This window comes from Musca vetustissima, unplaced genomic scaffold (genome assembly GCF_032173495.1).
Source record: "Musca vetustissima isolate MV318-11 ecotype Yass unplaced genomic scaffold, APGP_CSIRO_Mvet_v1 utg2948, whole genome shotgun sequence".
Classification (NCBI taxonomy): domain Eukaryota; kingdom Metazoa; phylum Arthropoda; class Insecta; order Diptera; family Muscidae; genus Musca; species Musca vetustissima.
In genome coordinates, this window is record NW_026878007.1 from 1 (window position 1) to 21,149 (window position 21,149).

Below are 21,149 nucleotides of genomic sequence, written 5' to 3' on the forward strand. Positions count from 1 at the left end.
CATTTTTCTTAACAAAACTAACCCGAATTCGTATTTTTTTTTGAAATATACAAAATATAGGCAATATATTTAAAATCTAAACTAGTTTATTTCGTTTTTTTGTTTCTCGCACCATTCCCTTTAGTAATGATGTTTACAGTGCGTGTAGCAGCGCAGAAACATCATAACACGGGCCACACATAGAGGGAAAATACAAGTCATTGAGGTAAAAACGTTGATACCGACAGACAATGTATTTAAAGTAAGCTGAGAAGTCACTGAACTTAAAAAAATAGTCATGAACAAAAAAGAGAATAATAATAGTTAGACAGAGAAGTAGCTAGTAAAGTAACTCAAAATACAACCATATGTTCGTCTATGCAGTAGAAGCGGCCTGTTGAGGGGAAAGTGGCATTTCAATTTATTTGATTTAAAGTGCAGCGGCATAAAAGCCGGTTATTTTTTTTATTTTTGGGCAAATGACTGGTTTTACAAAAAACATACTTCAACTGTGCTCTGCTGTTAGCTATTTTAGACCAAGTCATAGCGTTTTATTTAAATATAAAAGTTTTTTGGTGTACCCATAAAAGTAATTTCGCTTTTTAACTACATCATCCAAACACATTCACACCTGGTTGAAATCTTATGGCTTGTTGTTAAAATGTGACATACATTTTAAAATGAGAGTGAAAGTGAAGTGATTTGTTGCTGTTGTCGTATTTGCTAGTTGTTGCCTGAAGCAGTGAGATTATTGATTATATTTGTTATGCTACTTTTTCGATGTCTTCTTTATCTTTTTTGGGTCACTGTTTTGAATGCGAAGTCTTTTCATTGAAGATCATCAATTCCAAGAAGGGATTTATCTACAGCGACTATGGTTTTTTCATTATATGTAAATGTATCAAGCTAAAAAGTCACATGAAATAAAAATGTATACGCAGCACAACATAATTACCCTCCTGTATTATAAAGGAATTACTCGACATGAAGAATTCTTCGATATATAACCGTGCTACGGAATAGAAACCCTGGAAGAGCTTTCTGCTTTCATACTTTACAAATTTTACAGTTTTCTACTGTTTTCTAGTGTTTCAACAGCGTGTAGAATGAAACCGCACAATTTCATGGAAATATTTTTTATTTTTCATTTTGTTTTTGTACTAAACATTAACTATATTACTGTCTGTCTATGATGATAATAACTAACATGTAAACAAACCATAACGAGTGTTTGTAAAACGACGCAGTGTCGGCATTAACACTTGAAATTCTCATTGACCCGATTAGAAGACAGTTACGAGTTGAGTTTATTTTCTCTTCGTTTCTCTAAGATATTGTTTGCAGTTGGAGCAATGAACCATAGTGGTAGATGAAGAAGAATAGTGGATAAAAAATAGAATAGTAACAACCATTTCAATATTAACTGGAACGTTAAAATGAGTTCACGTTTTATAAAAAACAATTACATTCAAAGGAAGACCTATGTGAAATAAGTGAAAATGTTTCCGGAATTCGAAACCATTCTCAAACCAATACTGGACTTTTTACGTTTGGAAAGCAACTCTACCGTCGAATATTATTAGACTAGAACATTAGGGGGTTTTGTTGTTGTACACAAGCGATAAAGAGCAACAATATTTAGTACCACTGCTGTAAATGAACGACAATAGTTTTAACAATAATTCATTTTATAGCTTTTGACTTTTTAAAATATATGATGTGCCAGGCTGTCTAATGGCGGCAATAATTCGATGTATCATTCGAATTTATTGCTTAATAATAGGGTTGTCAACCCAGAGAGAAGTATAACCTACCGATACGAACATTAAATGAACGTTCAATCGCTAGACTTTGAAAGCGTTCAATAAGAATTTGAGAAAATCTGTTAGAAAGCAAAAATCGAAAATTATCAGCAATATATTTTGGTATATCATATTTCATACAAGCACCGAAAATATAACCAGTCTTTAAAAGAACGCCCAACAAACTCTTTTTTATAAAGATACTAGTTACGAATGCACTGTAGATGAGCGTTATCCGTGTCGGAGTAAACCTTCATTCCATATAGAAACACCGACAATAATAAAGCTATCTCCACATTCATTTTTTGGAGATGACTAGACCACAATTAGCAATATGTACTGCGACACATTTTTCATATATTATCTTAGATGTCTCGAGGGAAAATGACTGTTCATTCTTAGTAATTGCAAACATTTTTTTTTATTAACAGTACTTTACTAGGTACCATAAAATTGCGACATGTTACTGCATTGACCTTCCACCTTTAGTTGCACAAGCCAACAAATATTTGACAATGTAATAATCTCAAACGGCAAGATCTATGTAGGACAATACAATAATAATACACAGAATGATGTGGCATATGGGCGTACATTTTGTCTAATGACAGCCAAATACAAGCTTATGATGATTATTCCCATTGCTACATACATATATTTCAAAATTAATGACATATTAGTATGCCAATACATCATTTGATCATTTATTTTAATTTCATTTGATTATTTGCAATTTTTCCAAGACAAGAAAATTAAAAAATTTTGAAAAATATAGCTTTTAATTACTTTCTAATAAAGGAATTTACTTTTCCTATATATTTTTATAATATACACCACATATAACATGGTTAAAAACATGCTCTAGTGTTCACAATTCTACACATGTTGTTAGGAGTGTCATTTGCAATCAAAACACCGGAAGGTATAGCACAACGTAGTAGGTATTACAATATATGCCATGCCATATTTTAAATTCCAATGTAGAAAAAGCATCTCTTGGCCAAAAGCCAAATTCGCCACATTGCATGCATTAAACGTGTTCCTTAGCGTAGTTCATATCCATTTAAAGAACTCTTAAACAGTCACTATACCAAAAACCAATATATGTGTGAGAAGAACTGTTCCATGTCATGCTGAAAGAATGGCACGTATACATGTCTGTAGTGATTAGAAAATATATAAAATATTGAATTATTACTACAGTTTAAAATAAACGGCGCAGTTATTTTGTAATAAATCTACTAGGATTACTAATCTAAAGACCACCACAAAATATTGTTGTAATCGTGTGATATCCGTATATGAAATGCAAGTATTTTTGATAGCAGTTTCCAATGACTTCAGTATGGTAGTATTTTCTGTAATTCTGATGGTATATATAACAGTAAAATTAACTTTTCGAAAATAAGTTAAGTCAAAAATTTTCAATAATATATACATAGAAATAAAAGAACATAGACTTATGGAAAAAACTATTTGTAAAAAAATCTGTTCATGAGCTCTAGTATTTGCAAATTTGTCCTTATTATCGATTGTGTCCTTGTAATAAAATCCTATTTTTTACAAAATGTTGACTTTCCATGTTGTTATTCTTATCTTAGAAATACTATATTTTTTGGTTCATAAATATGTAACATTGTGTGTATATGTAACATAGAGTGTAGGCGTAGTTTGTCTATCCAATTCGACGCATGACGTGCTTTCATGCAATTTTCTTTACTGTTTTTTTTTAAGATTGTTGGCTGTTTCTTAACAATTGACAGTTTTGCTGTATTTTTGGTTGTAAACCCTTTAGATGAAATCCACAAACTTGAACATTTAAATGGGAGTGTAGCAATTCCAATTTTTGTTTGTGGGATCGTGATTGATATGCTTTCATATTTATATAATAAATACGTATTTTACGGAGGTTTGAGTTAATAGACAATATTGAATTTGCAGTTAAAAAAAATAACATGCCTCTCACAACTATATACAGTGAGTGTAATAAGTATTTTGCCTCAATAAAAATTTGACAAAATTCTAATATATACGCCTAAAGCCTGCATACTAAAGATGTAAAATGAATTATGTATGATGGGATATGTTTGTGGACATATTTCGATCTTATTTCTGCAAGAATCACGGCGAAAGATCTATTGGCCTCGAAGATATCGGCCAAAATCTATACCAACCCAAAAATGATTATTACAAAAAAGTATTTTGCTTTTTATTATTATTTTTGAAAAAATCATTATATAACACACGCTTTGTCGTTTTATAGTTACCATTGCGGGTAACCACATACTAAAAGCGATTTGTCGACGATTCCAATAAACCACGGCATTTTTTCGCGAACCAATATATGCGATGAAAATAGCAATAAGAAGGTCAGATTATTGCTATTTTCATCGCATATATTGGTTCCTAGATCAATATTAATGAACCATAAAGTTTTCAAAGTCAGAAAAAGGGGGTTTCGCGATATTTTTTAAAAATTTGTTTGTCGGATTTTGGTTTTAATAGTTTTTAAGGTCCTGTCCTCGCGATTTATTTTGCAAAACTTCCTTTTTATTATTCTAAAGTTATTTGGGATGTTTTGATGCCGCGACGACTATATCTAATACTCTCATTTTGAGATTAGGACGAAAATTACCATATATTAAATGAAAAATTGCTGGAGAATGTATTGAACGTAAATTTGAGAAAATATTCGCGAAAAAATGCCGTGGTTTATTGGAATCGTCGCCAAATCGCTCTTAGTATGTGGTGACCAATAGGCCTTTCGCAGTGATTCTTGCAGAAATAAGATCTAAATATGTCCACAAACATATCCCATCATACATAATTTATTTTACATCTTTAGTATGCTGGCTTTAGGCGTATATATTAGAATTTTGTCAAATTTATATTGAGGCAAAATACTTATTACACTCACTGTACGTATATTGAGAAACAAATATCGAATATATTAAACAAATATGTTTAAAGCTTACTACAAGAGTCAGATGCATAGTGCTATCTTAGATAAATGTCCAAAGGAAAAAAGTGTACAGTTTTCCCTATTTTGGCTTGGCATTTTGGAACGGTTTTGTTTTTACAGTGAATATGTCCAAACATGACTTATAGCGTAATTTAACATAAAATCAACATTTAATTTCATGATATATAGTGAAAATTACAGTACGTAGTCTTATTAACCCATTTGAAATATCAAGAAATCGAACCCAAATGTTACCATCGCCGTTTTTTTTTCTTCTTGTGTTTAAAGATGCCTCCTGTGTGGCATTTCACGGAAATTTATTATAATTTTTTAGTTAATATATACCACTGAAGTTACCTTAGTTATCTTTTAAACTAATGTTGGATGTTTAATGATAGAAAACGATTACTGAATACTTTCTACATTTTTACAACAAAAAATAAAAATTTTACAATTTCACTGTTATAATGCGATAACTAGATTAAGTCCACGACTTTGCTTGAAAACAAGGTGGTCATGTAAGAAAAATGGGTTACATGTCGAAAAAAATTAATTCGTTGACCAAAAACATTAATGGTTACTCATTTCAGACTTTTTGAACATTTTTCATCTCTATATACCTATTGTTCTTTGCGTAGTTCTTTCCGTGTCAAAATGAAAGCATTTTGTCAAAAGAAATGTGGACTCCACAGCTTTTGGCATAACACCATATTGCTATTGTGTAAAATTGCGATGTACTATAGACCTTTTTACAGATTTTTCTTTTGCACTTTAAAAAAGCAATCAAACTGCCATTTAGCAATTTAGCATGCCATAGCCAGATTTCTAGCCGTCAGGTATGTCATAGATATCCAATCCACACTAAACCAGTATAATGCAACTGAGTATGTTTTTTTGGGAATAGTGAAGAGTATATAAATGTTATTTATGTATACATAAATCTCATGCTTTAAGGTGAAGGCACGAGCGCTAGCGTAGCTATTATTATACTGATACAATTACCGTGACGATGAGCGAACAATGGATAACAGTGGTGAAGATATAAAGTAAATTGGGTATGTATGTGTACTCTAGAGTATATTTTGTGATCTTTACCTACATTTTCTTCGCGTAATATTAGAAAAAAAAACATCTATCGTACTATGGTGGTTGTAATAACCACTGTTCCTCTGGGCGATGGATGAAACAGACTTCAATGCAAAATTATACTTTTAACATCAGCGTCAAACATAATAACAAAAGCATAACTTAATATAGCCATTTTCCATTAGAAGGGAAAACAATGCGCATAGCTCATTTAAACGTTAAAGAATGCATTTTTTTACATCCGACAGCCATATTCAGATTATTTTTTTTAAACATGTTTAAACATTAAATGTTAATTTGAGATTAATAATTCAATTAATTTCTATTATATAATAAATTCAGATTTTATTCAAATATATGCTATACTTCATCGATGATAGAAAACAGTTGCATATAAAACTCTTAAAATATGCTATACGGTTTATTGCCTATGTCTTTTTGAGCATTATACTCAATTCACCTTGAACTTTCGTAACACATTTTTGGCAGCAAACTAAAGGTCTTTATATATATATATATATATATATTCTTGTTATACATTGAAAAACAATGATATATAAAAAAGGAAACAGAGATGAAAAACTTACGTTAATATGAATATAAAACAGGTTTATAGAAAAAAGCGGAGAATATACCCTTTTATACTAAGGTTATTGGACGATTTGTTTGTCATTTATAGTATATTCATTAATATAGTATTCACTTGAATATATATTATTATTTCACTTATAAATATTGTGATTTCTTATATTTGAATACAGAAGTAAATACTTATTCTTTGATTACAAAAACTATCGCAAACCACACTTGACTTAAATTTTGATAAGCATCTAGTGTTAATCAAAACATTTACAATTATAGTCGTTCGTAGTAAATATGAAATATTTTTATTTATGGAAATGGTAGCGCTCCAAAAAATAATATTTTTGGGTGGTTCGGCACAAACGATAATAAATTTTAAGGAAGGGATTCGGGATTCGTTATAAAGACCAAAGTAAGTTTTTATATTTTTAATAATGTTCGAAAAAGCACAACAGAACTTATAAAAATCTTAAATAATACTGTTTTGTAAATTCCTTAGAATGTTAGTGTACACAGAAGGGTAAAACATATGCACATTATAGTGGAATATTTCACTCACGAAATATTGTGTATACATTGTAAAATATAATTCAATTTCCATAAACAAAAAATGTCCATAAAAAAACAATGTCATGTAGGTAAATATTATAATGAAGTGTTTCAAACATCACACAATCAAAAAGAAATATGTGTGTGTCCATACAATGTGGAATATCTTAAGAGATAAACTGTGAAGTTTTCATTTTGTAAAATAAAATTCATCCATTCGGTATGTCCAATCCGAGAAATATTCACTTGGGTCATGGCGTTAGTATTTTTTTCGCAGCTGTAGAATAAAAAACAGTGATAAGAGGTTTATTTCTTGTTATAACAATCAATATATCACCATACACTTCTAATTAATTAAATAGGTTGTTCTTATTGATTAAATCTTTCACTGAAAAATATGAAGAAACCGAGGTGTAGATAAAGGAAATCTGTGCTTTTAATCAGTACGAAGTTGAATCGGTATCAAATTCAATTTCGTACTGATTAAAAGCAGTATATGTTGAATTCAGTGCTTTGGTTTTAGATTTTGCTTAAGGGTAAAAATATTATGATTTCAAAAATATACAAATATATACCTTGTATATATGACACTTACCTAATTATTACAAAAAAATCACATGTTACAGTATAGGTACCATTTTACAAAATATTATATACATAGCACATGTTTTGTTTAATAATTGTTCAAAATCGTTTCTTGAAATTTGATGTATAAGGAAGCACGTAAAGCAATTACACTTCTAACACGAAATATTACAACGACATTTTGTTCTTACCAATATCATATGTGCTTTTATTTGCAAATAAAAATACGTGAAATTGTTTTCTCTTTGTCAAACATGTTTTATTAGTTTCTAAATAAAGAGCAAAATTTTTACAACTAAAACCTCTTACATTAATAAAATACATTGTGTTACCAAGCTTAATTTAAACCGAAAACAGACACTAATTTCAAGAAATCAAGAAGAAACTCCAATCTATGACATAATTATTATAGAAATGCTGCTACCAGTACAAGATTTTGAAAATAACGAATGCGTTGTAACATATATTTTAACTTATAGCCATTCACAAAAATAGTTTATACAATCCAGAAACTCAAGGACTTTTTTTATATTTAAGAAACAGTAACAATGCTGCGACTCAAAACATATTTGGATACTTATGATGATGAACCTATTGACAACATCAAAAGTCGAGTGGCATTTCAACTCAAACTATCCACTCGAAACAATTTCATAATAGACTCAAATACTATGTACATCCATACTTACTTCTGAAAGTATCTGCTAGCCAAGCAATCAATGTCATGTAGGTAAATATTATAATGAAGGGTTTCAAACCCCACACAATCAAAAAGAAATTTGTGTGTACGTACAATGTGGATACAATTTTGAAATATATCTAGTTGTGTATTTGATAATTATGATTAACAGGAGGGTATAAACTTTCGTATTTGCATCCATTCGCTTTTCTTATCCTTTTTGGTTGGGACTTTTTCATAAATATGAAATGGAAATGTGTACATTTTAAATAAACCCCGGTGAATAATAACATGCAATTTATTAAGATTGTTGAAGATAATTTTAATAACAAAATATCCTCCAAAATATGAATATGATAAAAAAGAATATGGTATAACATACATGTGCTTAACCTTTAAAGTAATTATCTAAAAAAACATACTTCGTTAATTATCTGATGTCTCCTAAAATGTTGTTATTTTTATAAAAAAATCAGTTTTTGACAAATAGGTCATAACAAATTCCATCTCATTATGGAAAAATATTTAATATTTCAAGTAAAATTAACTAAAACATTTCGTCGGCAGGGGGTGTGCTAATTATCTAACCACCACAGTATATTTAATTATATAATTATAATACTGCAGTAACACAATTAGTCGAAACTGAACGCGGCTTCAACTCTTTTGTTGTCATACAAAAAAGAAAAAAATCGAGAACATTAACAAAATTCATGTGGAGCTTATTGTTTGCTATTGTAAATAAAAATATTAATTTCTAAAAATATTTTCAATGAAAAAGATGATGACGCACAAAAAAAATCAACATAACGTTGTTGAGGTAGGTTAGTTAAGTTAGAACACGATTGATATTCAAAAAATATTTCAAATCAGCAATGTACATATTATAAGTCTTATTGTATTATAAAAATGCAGTCGACGGGAAAAAATCATAATATAGCCCCTTATATAACAGATCTGTATACACTTTACATCAAAAAAAAAATCTTATTTGATTAAGAATGCACTCGATGGAATAAACCATTATATAACATATATGTATACCCTTTAGACCAAGAGACTCATAATATAATAAAAAAGTGGACATTAATGCTTAATAATCATGTTATCACATCCGTCAAAAAATGATTAATGTGTTAAAAAAAAAAAAAAAACAAAATATGACAGGTAATTCAGAATCATAACTAATTATTTTCAATCAATAAAAGAAAATGACGAATAATATTTATTGTGACCACAAGCAAATAGTTAATTAAAAATAAAAGGTTGAAAAAGAACATAAAAAAATCTTTATGAAAAATAAATTAAAAATTATTTTATTTCTTTTAATTATTAGCTTCATATGCTATATATACAATTTCTATTTAAAGCAAAAATCACACTGTGCGACACGAAAATTTTTCAGGGGTTCTAACGTACCAAATCTGTATAGTTGGAGTCTCTGGACCACGAAAATACATTTGGTTTTTTTGGGTCACTTCGAAAATTAATTTTATAACGGTAAATATAGAGAAAAACGTGGTTTCATGGATTTTCAATTTAAAACTCGAATAACTTATGTACTTTTTAACAGATTTATATTATTCTTTTTTTCTTTCGAAGAGTAAAATTTTTCCTTTCAAACAAGATATATATTTGGTAAATCGGTTGAGGATTAGCTGAGTTACAGCGGTTGAAATGTGAAAAAATACGCATAAAATGACAAAATTTATTTTTTTTTTCGGACTGTACGATGAAATTATGATATCAAGCCATATAAGATTTATTATATTACGGGGAAGAAAATAAAATTAGCTTTCGAAAATGATAAAAATCAAAAAAACGGTTAAAAAATGGATGACTTATACACATTTTTGTATTGATTCTATGAATATTATCTAAAGGAACTATAGGTCTACCTCGTTTCCTTTTGCCTGTTGCAAACATAACGGTTTCTAACAGGAAACGATACAGACCCATATTTCCTTTAGATAATATGCATAGATTCAATACAAAAATGTGTATAAGTCATCCATTTTTTAACCGATTTTTTTGATTTTTATCATTTTCAAAAGCTAATTTAATTTTTTTCCCCGTAATAACGAAAACTTGTATGGCTTGATATCATAATTTCATCGTACAGTCCGAAGAAAAATAAATTTTGTTATTTTATGCGTATTTTTTCACATTTCAACCGCTGTAACTCAGTCAATCCTCAACCGATTTACCAAATATATATCTTGTTTGAAAGGAAAAATTTTACTCTTCGAAAGAAAAAAAGAATAACATAAATCTGTTAAAAAGTAAATAAGTTATTCGAGTTTTAAATTGAAAATCCATGAAACCAGGTTTTTCTCTATATTTACCGCTATAAAATTAATTTTCGAAGTGACCCAAAAAAACCAAATGTATTTTCGTGGTCCAGAGACTCCAACTAAACAGAATTGGTACATTACAACCCCTGAAAAAAAAATTTTGTTATTTTGTAGCACAGTGTAATTATTGGATACATATTTTGGGCTTTTACTAAATTTATTGCAATAGATTTTTAACATTCTATTTTTTCCCTTATTTTTGTATAATTTCAGTTTAAACATACACATTATACTGCTGGTTCGCGACCCAAGAGGAACAATGCAATCAAGGCGTCATCGGACATGGTGCTACAATAATCCAGATTGTGATCAACCACAAATTCTATGCAAAGATCTCGAAGACGATTATCATGCTGCTGAAGTACTATTAAAAAAATACCCTACAAGATTCAGGTAAATCTACATTAAATTCAAATCAAAATTCCGATGTTATTTACTATATCTAAATAAAATTTATATAGGACCATAAGATACGAAGATCTATCATTGGACCCATATGAAATGAGCCAAGAGTTGCTGCAGTTTTATGGCCTGCCTTTTGATCCGTTGGTTGAAGAATTTCTAGATACGCACACTAAAGTTAATATTGGCGGCGTTAGTTCCACATTTCGTGATTCGAAATCGGCACCATTCCATTGGCTGCAAGACTTAACCCAAGATGATGTAAGCATATATCAAATACATATTCAAATTGTATGTAACGACTTCGTTTATTTTTTTCAGATTAAACACATACAAAATTCATGCACAACAGCAATGGATCTGTGGGGCTATCGACGTATAAGCAATTTTACCGACTATGCACGGAATTTCGACCCCATTATATTGCCGCCTCCATTTACGTGAAATATCATAAACGTTGACAACGCAAAGAAATTAAATTTCTTAGTTTCATAAAAAAAGATATTTACACATTGCTTCACCCAAAATCTTTTTTATTCGTTTGGCTATCTAAAACAATTCTGCTTGTGTTATAAACATATAAATAGCTCTATTTAAACAAACGGAGCATTATCAAATAAACACCACGCTCATTTATTTATATACACAATGTGGTATATGACACGATTCCTAGAATGTAAGTGATGCTATAATTATATTATGGCGTACAATTTTGATCAAAAGAACAAAAACGATTTTATCAATATTAAACATGCTGAAATGTTAATAACAATTATTATGTGCAATGCGAAAAATTGTTTAGAGTTAAGTAGAATATAAGACCTCTCGATATTAGTGTACATTGTAGTATAACGTTAAAATCAATTTTACCTATACACATAAGCTTAATTTAGATAATTTTAAATATGTATAACTAAGCAGAACTAATACGTATTTTACACTGCAAAAAATATTTATATTTATTTAAGGCTGTCTTCACATTAGAATTTATATGTACATATGTGTTTCATATCACGAATGCGAAAAAATATTTTTTTTGTAATTCAATATCCAAGCCCAGAATACATACATTTGGGTTAATGTTCCACTTTTGCAATATTAATATTACTCTAAATACACAATTACATATTTAATTTTTACAAATGACAAATTGTTATGTAGTTAAACCGCTGTGCTTATTTGCGGAAAAATAAAAAAACATGTTTCAATTTTAAATTCGTAATAAAATTGAAACATTCAAGCGAAAGCAATAGCAACCACCAATCAATTTCTATAGAAATAATAAAATATTTTTTTGGAGATCAAGTGTTTTATTTTGACTTGTGCGATAGGTCCCTTTAAAATGTAAATTCACTGAGGTATTGTGAATGGTTTTGGGTTTGTGTATAGAATATCGGTGTCTGTACTAATTTAATATACGGCCTAGAAGTATGCTTTATTTTTTTCGGAATAAAAACCGACCGAGATAACTTTAAAGAAAAATGTAAAGCATACTCGCCGGCGCATGAAATTGTCGTTCGCCTGTGACCGATTCTGTTTGCCTGGTATCTCGGCTGGAATTTTTAACAATTTTGAACGCTGCAGAGGCGCGCGCGCACGCACACACACACTCATGAAAAACAAAGAAAACAGCGACCGCTCTTGCAGATTAAGACAATTTTTTGTTTTGTGGCATATTTCATGTTTTATTTCATTTCATATACAATTTTAAAACATTTCTAATTTACAAAAATATACAAGTTTTCAATAAAAATATTGCGAACCATATACATATCTTCTTTTAGTCAAATACGTACAATATCATAAAAAATATCTTAAAACAGTATAAACAAATTTGGATATTATAGATTTTACATTATACATGTTTATAGATTAGTTACAGATTCGGTTCTTGAAACTGGCATATACTCCTTGGACTCTTTACAAATTGAAAGGTTTGTTGGCTTAATGAGAGCGTTGTTGTTTTTTCAGTATCCAATTCCACATTATTTAGTATAGTTGGGGTAGTGAGAATTTCATCAGGCACAGGAGACCCATTGCAGGATAACACATTTTGTGAAGATGAATGAATTCCGTCCTGCGGTATTGAATGGTCTTCGTGTTGTTGAGAACTCGATTTGTTGGGGCTGCATTGCGTTTTTAAATTATACAAAATTTCGGATGACTCCAATCTCGGTTTCTTTCCAAACGCGAAACATCCACTAAATTTTGTAACGACAGGTGTTAAATTGTCAGCTGCTTTGGTTCTAAAATAAAAAAAAAACAGGATTAATAAAACATAGTCTGCATTTTATGTAAATATTTGGTTTTCGGGAGGTTAGTAGTCGTTACAGATATTATGCTTTTGTTAATCTTGGAGCTATATAATATTACGAGGTAGTATATATCTTACGCAATAGTCTGGAACAACAACGATGAGACCGAGAATAACAAAAGTATAATTTTAAAACATTTGTAAGAATATCAAGTTGTGACACATTGCCAACATCCGCTGCCAGAAGCCATATAATTATTATTTATACATACTTACACTGCTTTCAATGTTTCTAATTTTGGAATATTTTTTGTATGCGACTTATTTCCGGATGCCTCTAATGCGGCCAATTGATCGGGATGCAGTTTTTTCATATGACTGCGACAATTTGATCCATTTGCAAACGTGCGATCACAAAATTCACAAGCGTATGGCTTCAAACCTGTAAATGAGACGGAAGTTATTAAATGGTTTGTGTTTTTGTTATAAAATGTCCTACCCGTGTGCAGTAGTAAATGATTTTTAAGAGCTTTTGCTCGCTTGAACGCCCTGCCGCAATAGTCACAATTATGTTTCATTTCATCGGAATGTACCAAATAATGTCGATTAAGGGTAGCTCTCGAATTCAGTTGAAGTCCACATTGGGAACATACATGCTTATTAGGACTGTGGGTATCCATGTGAATCTGAAATAATTTTTATTTAAAATATCTAGAATACATGCCATGTTAACTCACCTTTAGACGGTAACTGTTTTTGAACTTCTTTTGGCATACATCACATTCGAAGGGTTTTATGTCTGAATGTATGATCATTTGGTGTTGTCTCAAGTTCGAATAGGTTCTCAAACTTAGACCGCATACTTCACATACGAATGGTTTATCATTTGTGTGTTTGTGGTGCATGTGTGCTTCCAATTGAGCTTTGGATGTAAATCTAGATGCACATAATGTACATTGTTTCGTTTTACGCTCCTCCACAGGTATGTGGGTACGCATATGACGTTCAAAATTGTAATCTGATTGAAGTTTCCTCTCACATAAGGGACACTCCCAGTGTTTTTTATCAGTGAATCCGTGGTTTTGTCGCATATGCTCAACGCATGAGGAATACAAATTCAGAAGTTCGCCACATATTTTACATTCACCATTCAATTGAAAGTCGGTGTAAACCTGTGGAGTTCCCCTTCTTGCTTTTTGTAGCCTTGCAGTTTTTCGCTTGGTCTTTTTCGTTTTTTTATTACACATGTGTACATAACGGTATTCTTCCTCCGGTTTTGAATTTGCCTCGCCATTTGGAGCATCATTACTTCGATCATCAAATGGATCTATAACTTCGTCTGTATCATAGCTGCAAGTGACACCGCAATGACCCCCAATATCTCCAATATTTTGTTCATCTACTAATTTATATGAAGCTTCACCGGAACATTTCTCTAACATATTTTGATCACTGCTGATGTCGCCGCCGTCTGTCCCATTAACGGCATCTATGAAATTCTGATTATCCTTAAAGGTACTTGTTTTCGAATTACGACGATTTCTATCATATTCATATATATGGAAACGGACACGAATGGACTCAAAATCGTAATATTCGTTGGGATTTTCCGATAAAAATGTGTACATCTCCTGCACCCTCTGGACGTGCTTACTGAATTTCATTGTAGATGTAACTAAAGTCAGACAATCAGAACATAAACAATTCGGCAAACCACCGTTGTTCGACGTGCGTACCAAAAAATATCTCGCCAAGGCGTCATTTATTTCGGTTGTGGGGATGCTGTTATCTGCGCCTTCTTTAGCGCACAACCGACACCACGTATGCCAAAATGCAGTATAGGAAGAGTCCATGACCATCAATTTACCAACTTATCGCTTTAAAATCACATTTTCTATGAAAAAATACACTTTTAACAGAAATAATGTCGTATGCACTTTACTCAATTTTGCGGCCGCTTTCGCCATGTTGTTATTTTTTGCAGAGATCAGCTGTTTGCTGTCAAAATGTATTATTGTGACTACGATATGATTCACAATATGAAACTTGAAGTAAATGCTTATGCAATCAGCATTAAACAAGGTTGCAAGAAATGAATAGATGAAGAAGTTTGCAATTGTTTTCCTATTTTATTGTCGTTGGTATCTGTCCATGGGAGAAAGTTTTTAATCCATGGCCAAAGGCAGGCTACCCAAAACATGACATTCAATCTCGTAGCCGATATTGGTGTCTGTCCATATGAGAAAGTATTAAATCCAGGGTAGAAGACCGACCACAAAAAAAGCTATTCTATTTAAAAGGAAATCTGTCGCGTAGCCGGCGTTGGTATCTGTCCCCCAAGAAAACAATATATGAGGATTTGATATTTATAATATTTTTTATTTCCCTATTTTTTTTATATTTATGTTTTATTATTAGTTATTATGACATTATGTCATTTTTAACACTATTTTTGGCCTTGGAGGCTTTTGTATTATTGAATGGAATAAATAAATAAATGCGTCAGTGCACATATCGGTTAAGTTTAGAAATCCGCTGATATATGTTAAAATTTCTATATAACGTAGTTTGTACAATGGCGACAATTTTTATTATTATTCAGAAAAGTTATTATAAGTATAAAAAGTTGTGACTGTACCAAGAACTTTGATTTGTTTTAATATTTTTCAAAAACAGAGTTAACCTATGTGCACCGAGCGACTCATTTAATGAGAACAGTTGCAACTTTTAGTATTTGTTGGCACAAAAACATGATTGTATAGCATAGAATGGGCTGGATTCGTCATTAATTTTTGTATGGTAATAGTACGTTTATATTTAACCGGATTAAATTTTTGTCAATTCCTTTGCATATACGTCAAATAAATCCTCATAAAGTAGGTTAACCCGGTAAAAAGTTCTAATGTACAAGGAGTTTAACTGACGCAAAATTGTGCCGGTTTTAGAAAATAAATGACGCAATAGCCCTAAATCCTATATTTTCTGTTGTATGTAAATATGCATTAATGAGTAATTATTACTGGAAAAGTACGCAGACAAACCTAGTGACATATAATTTAAAAAAAAGACGGTTTCAAACATTTTTGCGCAATTTCATTTAGAAGTTGTTAATAAATATTTTGCAACAACATCTTTAATTTTTTTCTATTTATAGTTTGTTTCGAATTTGTGACTTGTTTCAGATTAGAACAATATTTTTGACAGTTAATCGCACCAACACATGTTTTGATTCGGCTACCTTATTTATTGAAGCATATTCGTGTTATCATTGAAAAGTGATTAGCACCACATATTTATCTTTTTATTTTTATTCCGTATTTTGTAGAGTTGGGCAATCTAGTTCACGTAGCGGATCGATCATTCTCGTTTCTTTTTTAAAAAGGAACTAGTTCCTTAATGTAGTTCCTTTGAACTATGTAATTACTTCATAATTAAGAGTCGAATCACGAATGAGAGAGGGAACAACGCTCGTCTGTACATGGCATTAGACTTTTCAATACAAAAAGTCGATTAATCGAAAGTCGATTTACTTATCCCTAATCATAATTTGCCTAAACCTCATTCGTAAACAACACGGTTTCCATTTAATCTCTATCCCACCTCATTCGTAAACTTTCGGTTATACCATTTTGAGTTCATCTTTATCGGCCATTTTGTCTTCTCCTCCCATTCGTTAGCAGGTGGAACGTTTTTCAATTTTTTCAGTCGTCGTTTTTATTTTAGCTCCGTTCCAAAACCTAAAAGAATCTACTAATTTTACAAGTTTTGCAACTTTTTACTCGAAAACCGTTCCTGAACCCATAAAACTGGTAAAGCATTGAATCAAATTTAAGAGAGCACAAAACAAAATGGCTTTCTCTTTGTAAACTTTTTGTTATGTTGATTTTGAAGTATTGCCATCTAATTTTGGCATATTTACTAGATTTGCGTTCCGAACTTTTCAAATTATTTTGTACTCTGAGACTTGAAATGTTTCCCTTTTACTAGCTTTACTATTAAACAAGTGAAAAAGCGTGGATACCCTCCACCACAGGTATACTGACAGGTATTTGAAATGAAAAAGTGGACCGATATTTATAATTTTAAATAGAGATATTTGGTACCCAATATGAACCCACTGTACCAAATTTCAGCGAATTCGGTTGAAAATCGCGCTTAAGAACCTCAAAATACCGAAAATTTGGGGTGCCCTTATATGGGGGCTACCAGAAAAAGTGGGCCGATATTTATAATTTTAAATAGAGATATTTGGTACCCAATATGAACCCACTGTACCAAAATTGCAGCGAATTCGGTTGAAAAGCGCGCTCAAGAATCCCAAAATACCGAAATTGGGGGGTACCCTTATATGGGGGATATCCGAAAAAATTGACCTATATTTAAATTTTTTTGTGGAGAGATTTGGTACCTGCTAAGAACTCAAAATACTAAATTACAGCCAATTCGGTGAAAAATACGATAAAAACCCAAAAAATACTGAAAATTAGGAGGTACCGTTTTATGGGGGCTACAAGAAAAAGTGGACCTATATTTATAATTTTTTGTGGATACATTTACTACAAATTAGCTTGAAAAAAGCGCTCAAGAACCCCAAAATACCGAAAATTGGGGGGTACCCTTATATGGGAGCTATGCCTAAACGTGGACCGATATATCCCATTTTCGAACTTGGCCTGCCTACAGACAAAAGACAACCCTATGCAAAATTTCAGCACCCTATCTCAATTCCTTCAGAAGATAGCGTGATTACAACAGACGGACGGACATGGCTAAATTTTCTTAGATTTTACCCTGATCAAGAATATATATACTTTATAGGGTCGGAAATGAATATTTCGATGAGTTACAAACGGAATGACAAAATTAATATACCCTCCATACTATGGTGGAGGGTATAAAAAGTACTGGAACAGACCATTTGTTGGCGAAGGTTTGCGTACGACGTCGCTTGAGTCTTGGCAGAACGACAATTAACAAGCGAATTTTATGAAGGCTGGAGTCTTGGAGGCTTCCCACTGTTCTTTTGAATCTCTCTTTTATTATTTTTTTTTCGTTTTTCCATATATAGTTCCTTTGCTCCAAATAGTTCCTTTGCTCCAAATAGTTCCTTTGCTCCATATAGTTCCTTTGCTCTTTATAGTTCCTTTGCTCCATACAGTTCCTTTGCTTCAAATAGTTCAAAAAAGGAACTGGATCAGAGAAAGGAATTATATTAATTAAAGAACTGGAACTAGTTCCGTTCGTTCCTTTCTCGGAATAGTTCCAATGAACTAGTTCGTTCCGGAACTACCCAACTATAGTATTTTGTTTTTTTTTTTGGCGTTTCGTGTTTACTTCTTCTGAATAAAATTTCCAAAACACATACTAAAAATACATCTTTGGATAAAATGAGTACCAAACAAGAAATGGAAGTCTCATCTACTGTCCACAATTCCATCTCCTGGATTAACTGGTGTCGACTTTGTGCCAAACCAGGAGAAGATAATCAAAGCATTTTTGCCAAGTCTGATACGGGACAAACTTCTCTGTTGGCTACATCTATAGGGAAATACTTCTGGGTTAATGTAAGTTTGGTTTTCACTTTTAAACATGACCCCATTTATGATCTCTCCATTTGTCCAGATTAAGGCCGAAGACGAAATATCGACAAGTTTATGTAAAGAGTGTCGGAAGTTAATAGATGATCTGAGCAGTTTCACAGACCGTGTCAATAAAGTTCAAACTCTTTATTGTTTACTACAAAACCTAAAACCTACTGCAGATGCTGATGCTAATAAACTAAGATTGCAAGTCGGCTTACGAGATGGTTGGGAGCACATAATAAAAGACCAACCAATTGCGATTAAACCCAGTTGTTCTCATCAGGAAGTTCAAACAGATCTAGTTATTTTCTTTAATACTAGTAGTAGCTCGGAAGTTCGGGAAATGTCTTTGGATGGCATTCGAAAGAATAGTGAAAAGCTTCCCATGAGTGACGAAAAGCCAGTTCATGGTAAAAATAATATTGATCCTATAGAAAATGCTGTTGAAAAAACTGGACAGTCTATTAAAAATATTAATCATAAACCGAGTATGAAAGATGTGATAACATCCAAAAGGAAGTCGACGCAGCACAATAGGAATGTCTCCGAAAGTATTAATAGTAATGAAGTTATTATTGAAGTGGACACTGAACAGGAGGTTGAACAAAACTTTGAATATCTTATACAAAATAATGATGACCTAATTGAGGTGGACGAAGGTCAGTTCCGATATAAAATTATTAAAAACAAAACTATTGCCAGCCAAGAGGATGAACATGAGGTAGAGGACAGCGATTTATTTAAAGAGCTAAAATTTAAATCGGACGAAAATGGAGAATATGTGGAAAAGACTTTGGAAGATGTACCTAATGAGAGCAGTATAAAATACAGTAATGTACAATTAGAAGAAGATGATAGCCAGTCCGAAGAAATGGAGGAAGATTATGTGGTTATGGAAGAGGAAGAAGATTATGAGGAGGAGTATGGAGAAATGACTGAAACGTCGACAAAAGGCGAGGATGAACCTTCTACCAAGAATGCATTTGAATTAATAATGTCACAAAAGAAAGCAGGCAGACCCCACAAAAAATCGGGACAAAGGACATCATCTGTATATCGCTACGAGTGCGATGAATGTAAGCGAAAATATAAAAATCCAAATGTGTACCGGAAACACATGCGGTGTGCACATAATGTGATCATAGAAAGCATGCCCGACTTCGAATGCCCGGTATGTAAAAAAGATTGCTCCACAGAAAGTCGTCTCAAGCTGCACATGAGACAGCATTTACCCGAAGAAGAAAAATTAGTAATTCCCTGCCCATATTGTGATCGTAAGTTTGGACAAGTCGGCGCTATGCGGCAGCATGTAAAAGGAATACATCAAGAACTAAAACCTTACATTTGCGATCAGTGTGGTCGTGCTTGTAAAACGTTGGCCGCGCTCAACGAGCACCAATTGGTGCATACCGATGAGTGTCCCTTTGAGTGTAATGTGTGTAAAAAGCGTTTCAAAAACAAACCCAGGCTAAAGGCTCATATGGATACGCACAACGAGTCTGCCTACCAATGCCAAGACTGTGGGTTGACACTAAATACAAAAAGGACATTGTTACAGCATCGTTTGGTTCACAGTAATGTTAAACGATTCCAGTGTGAATTCTGCGACGCTGCATTCAAAAGATCTAAATCTCTTAAAAATCATTTAATAATTCACTCGGGTTTAAAGCCATACAAATGCCAATTTTGTGACAGAACGTTCTCCAATGGTGCCAACTGTAGATCTCATAAGAGGAGAGTACATCCAAAAGAGTTGGCAGAGGAAGAAGCTAGGGGCAAAAAAAATGACCCAGTCCCCATACCCAAACTGGAGGACCTAAAAGCAGCGTATGTTCTCTGCAATTATGTTGTTACTTATAACAGTAATACATTTTTTGTTATATTTTCTTTCAGTAAAACCGCTGTTGCCCAGCCTAGAAAGATAAAACGTCAAAACTTTTCCCGAAGTCTTCCCAAGGTTATAAACCAACACAACAGATCTGGAGATGATACCGATGACACTGCTATGGATACATATGAAATGTCTGACATACATTACGAAATAAAGGGTCAAATGTGTAATGAAGGGATGGTTGACAACCAAGATGATGATGAGGAATGTGAAGAAACAGTCATATATGAAATTATAGATGAAATATAATTAACGACATCATAATTATAGTCGCACATCATTTTTACATACGCAAAATGTATGAACAAGCCTTTATTGTATACCATAGCTTTCTAAATAAAAAAGTTGTATGAATCTTTTTAATTTTTCTGCTTTAATAATGGCGTACTAGCCATTGACCTCATTCGATAAAAATGTCTATTGTACTTATTTCGTAGGTCAC

At 32.0% G+C, this 21,149-nt stretch overlaps 3 protein-coding genes across 3 annotated transcripts; 2 read left to right on the forward strand and 1 right to left on the reverse strand.

Moving 5' to 3' along the window:
* Positions 1–10,747: 10,747 nt before the first annotated feature.
* Positions 10,748–11,429, forward strand: LOC133322783 (carbohydrate sulfotransferase 4-like; the record flags this gene model as incomplete). The annotated part of the gene is made up of 3 exons (XM_061531745.1): positions 10,748–10,971; positions 11,040–11,241; positions 11,302–11,429. Coding segments are annotated over 3 exons (549 nt in total), but the record flags the coding sequence as incomplete, so codon positions are not given.
* Positions 11,430–12,856: 1,427 nt separating this feature from the next.
* On the reverse strand, positions 12,857–15,087 carry LOC133322776 (zinc finger protein weckle). Its single transcript, XM_061531739.1, has 4 exons — positions 13,972–15,087; positions 13,734–13,920; positions 13,511–13,676; positions 12,857–13,226 (listed from the first exon to the last, which is right to left on the reverse strand). The coding sequence occupies exons 1-4, from the start codon at positions 15,085–15,087 to the stop codon at positions 12,857–12,859; spliced, it is 1,839 nt and encodes a 612-aa protein (XP_061387723.1).
* A 3,534-nt stretch (positions 15,088–18,621) lies between these two features.
* LOC133322777 (zinc finger protein 37) lies at positions 18,622–20,956 on the forward strand. The gene is made up of 3 exons (XM_061531740.1): positions 18,622–18,798; positions 18,857–20,643; positions 20,710–20,956. The coding sequence occupies exons 1-3, from the start codon at positions 18,622–18,624 to the stop codon at positions 20,954–20,956; spliced, it is 2,211 nt and encodes a 736-aa protein (XP_061387724.1).
* Positions 20,957–21,149: the final 193 nt, after the last annotated feature.

Excerpts from the sequence above, each read along its gene's own strand:
- LOC133322776 (XM_061531739.1), bottom strand. The coding sequence starts at position 15,087 with ATGGACTCTTCCTATACTGCATTTTGGCATACGTGGTGTCGGTTGTGC. Across the intron at positions 13,921-13,971 it reads AAAACAGTTACCGTCTAAAG|ATTCACATGGATACCCACAG; the intron begins GTGAGTTAACAT and ends AAATTATTTCAG. Across the intron at positions 13,227-13,510 it reads TTAGAAACATTGAAAGCAGT|AACCAAAGCAGCTGACAATT; the intron begins GTAAGTATGTAT and ends TTTTTATTTTAG.
- LOC133322777 (XM_061531740.1), top strand. The coding sequence starts at position 18,622 with ATGAGTACCAAACAAGAAATGGAAGTCTCATCTACTGTCCACAATTCC. Across the intron at positions 18,799-18,856 it reads GGAAATACTTCTGGGTTAAT|ATTAAGGCCGAAGACGAAAT; the intron begins GTAAGTTTGGTT and ends CCATTTGTCCAG. Across the intron at positions 20,644-20,709 it reads CTGGAGGACCTAAAAGCAGC|TAAAACCGCTGTTGCCCAGC; the intron begins GTATGTTCTCTG and ends ATTTTCTTTCAG.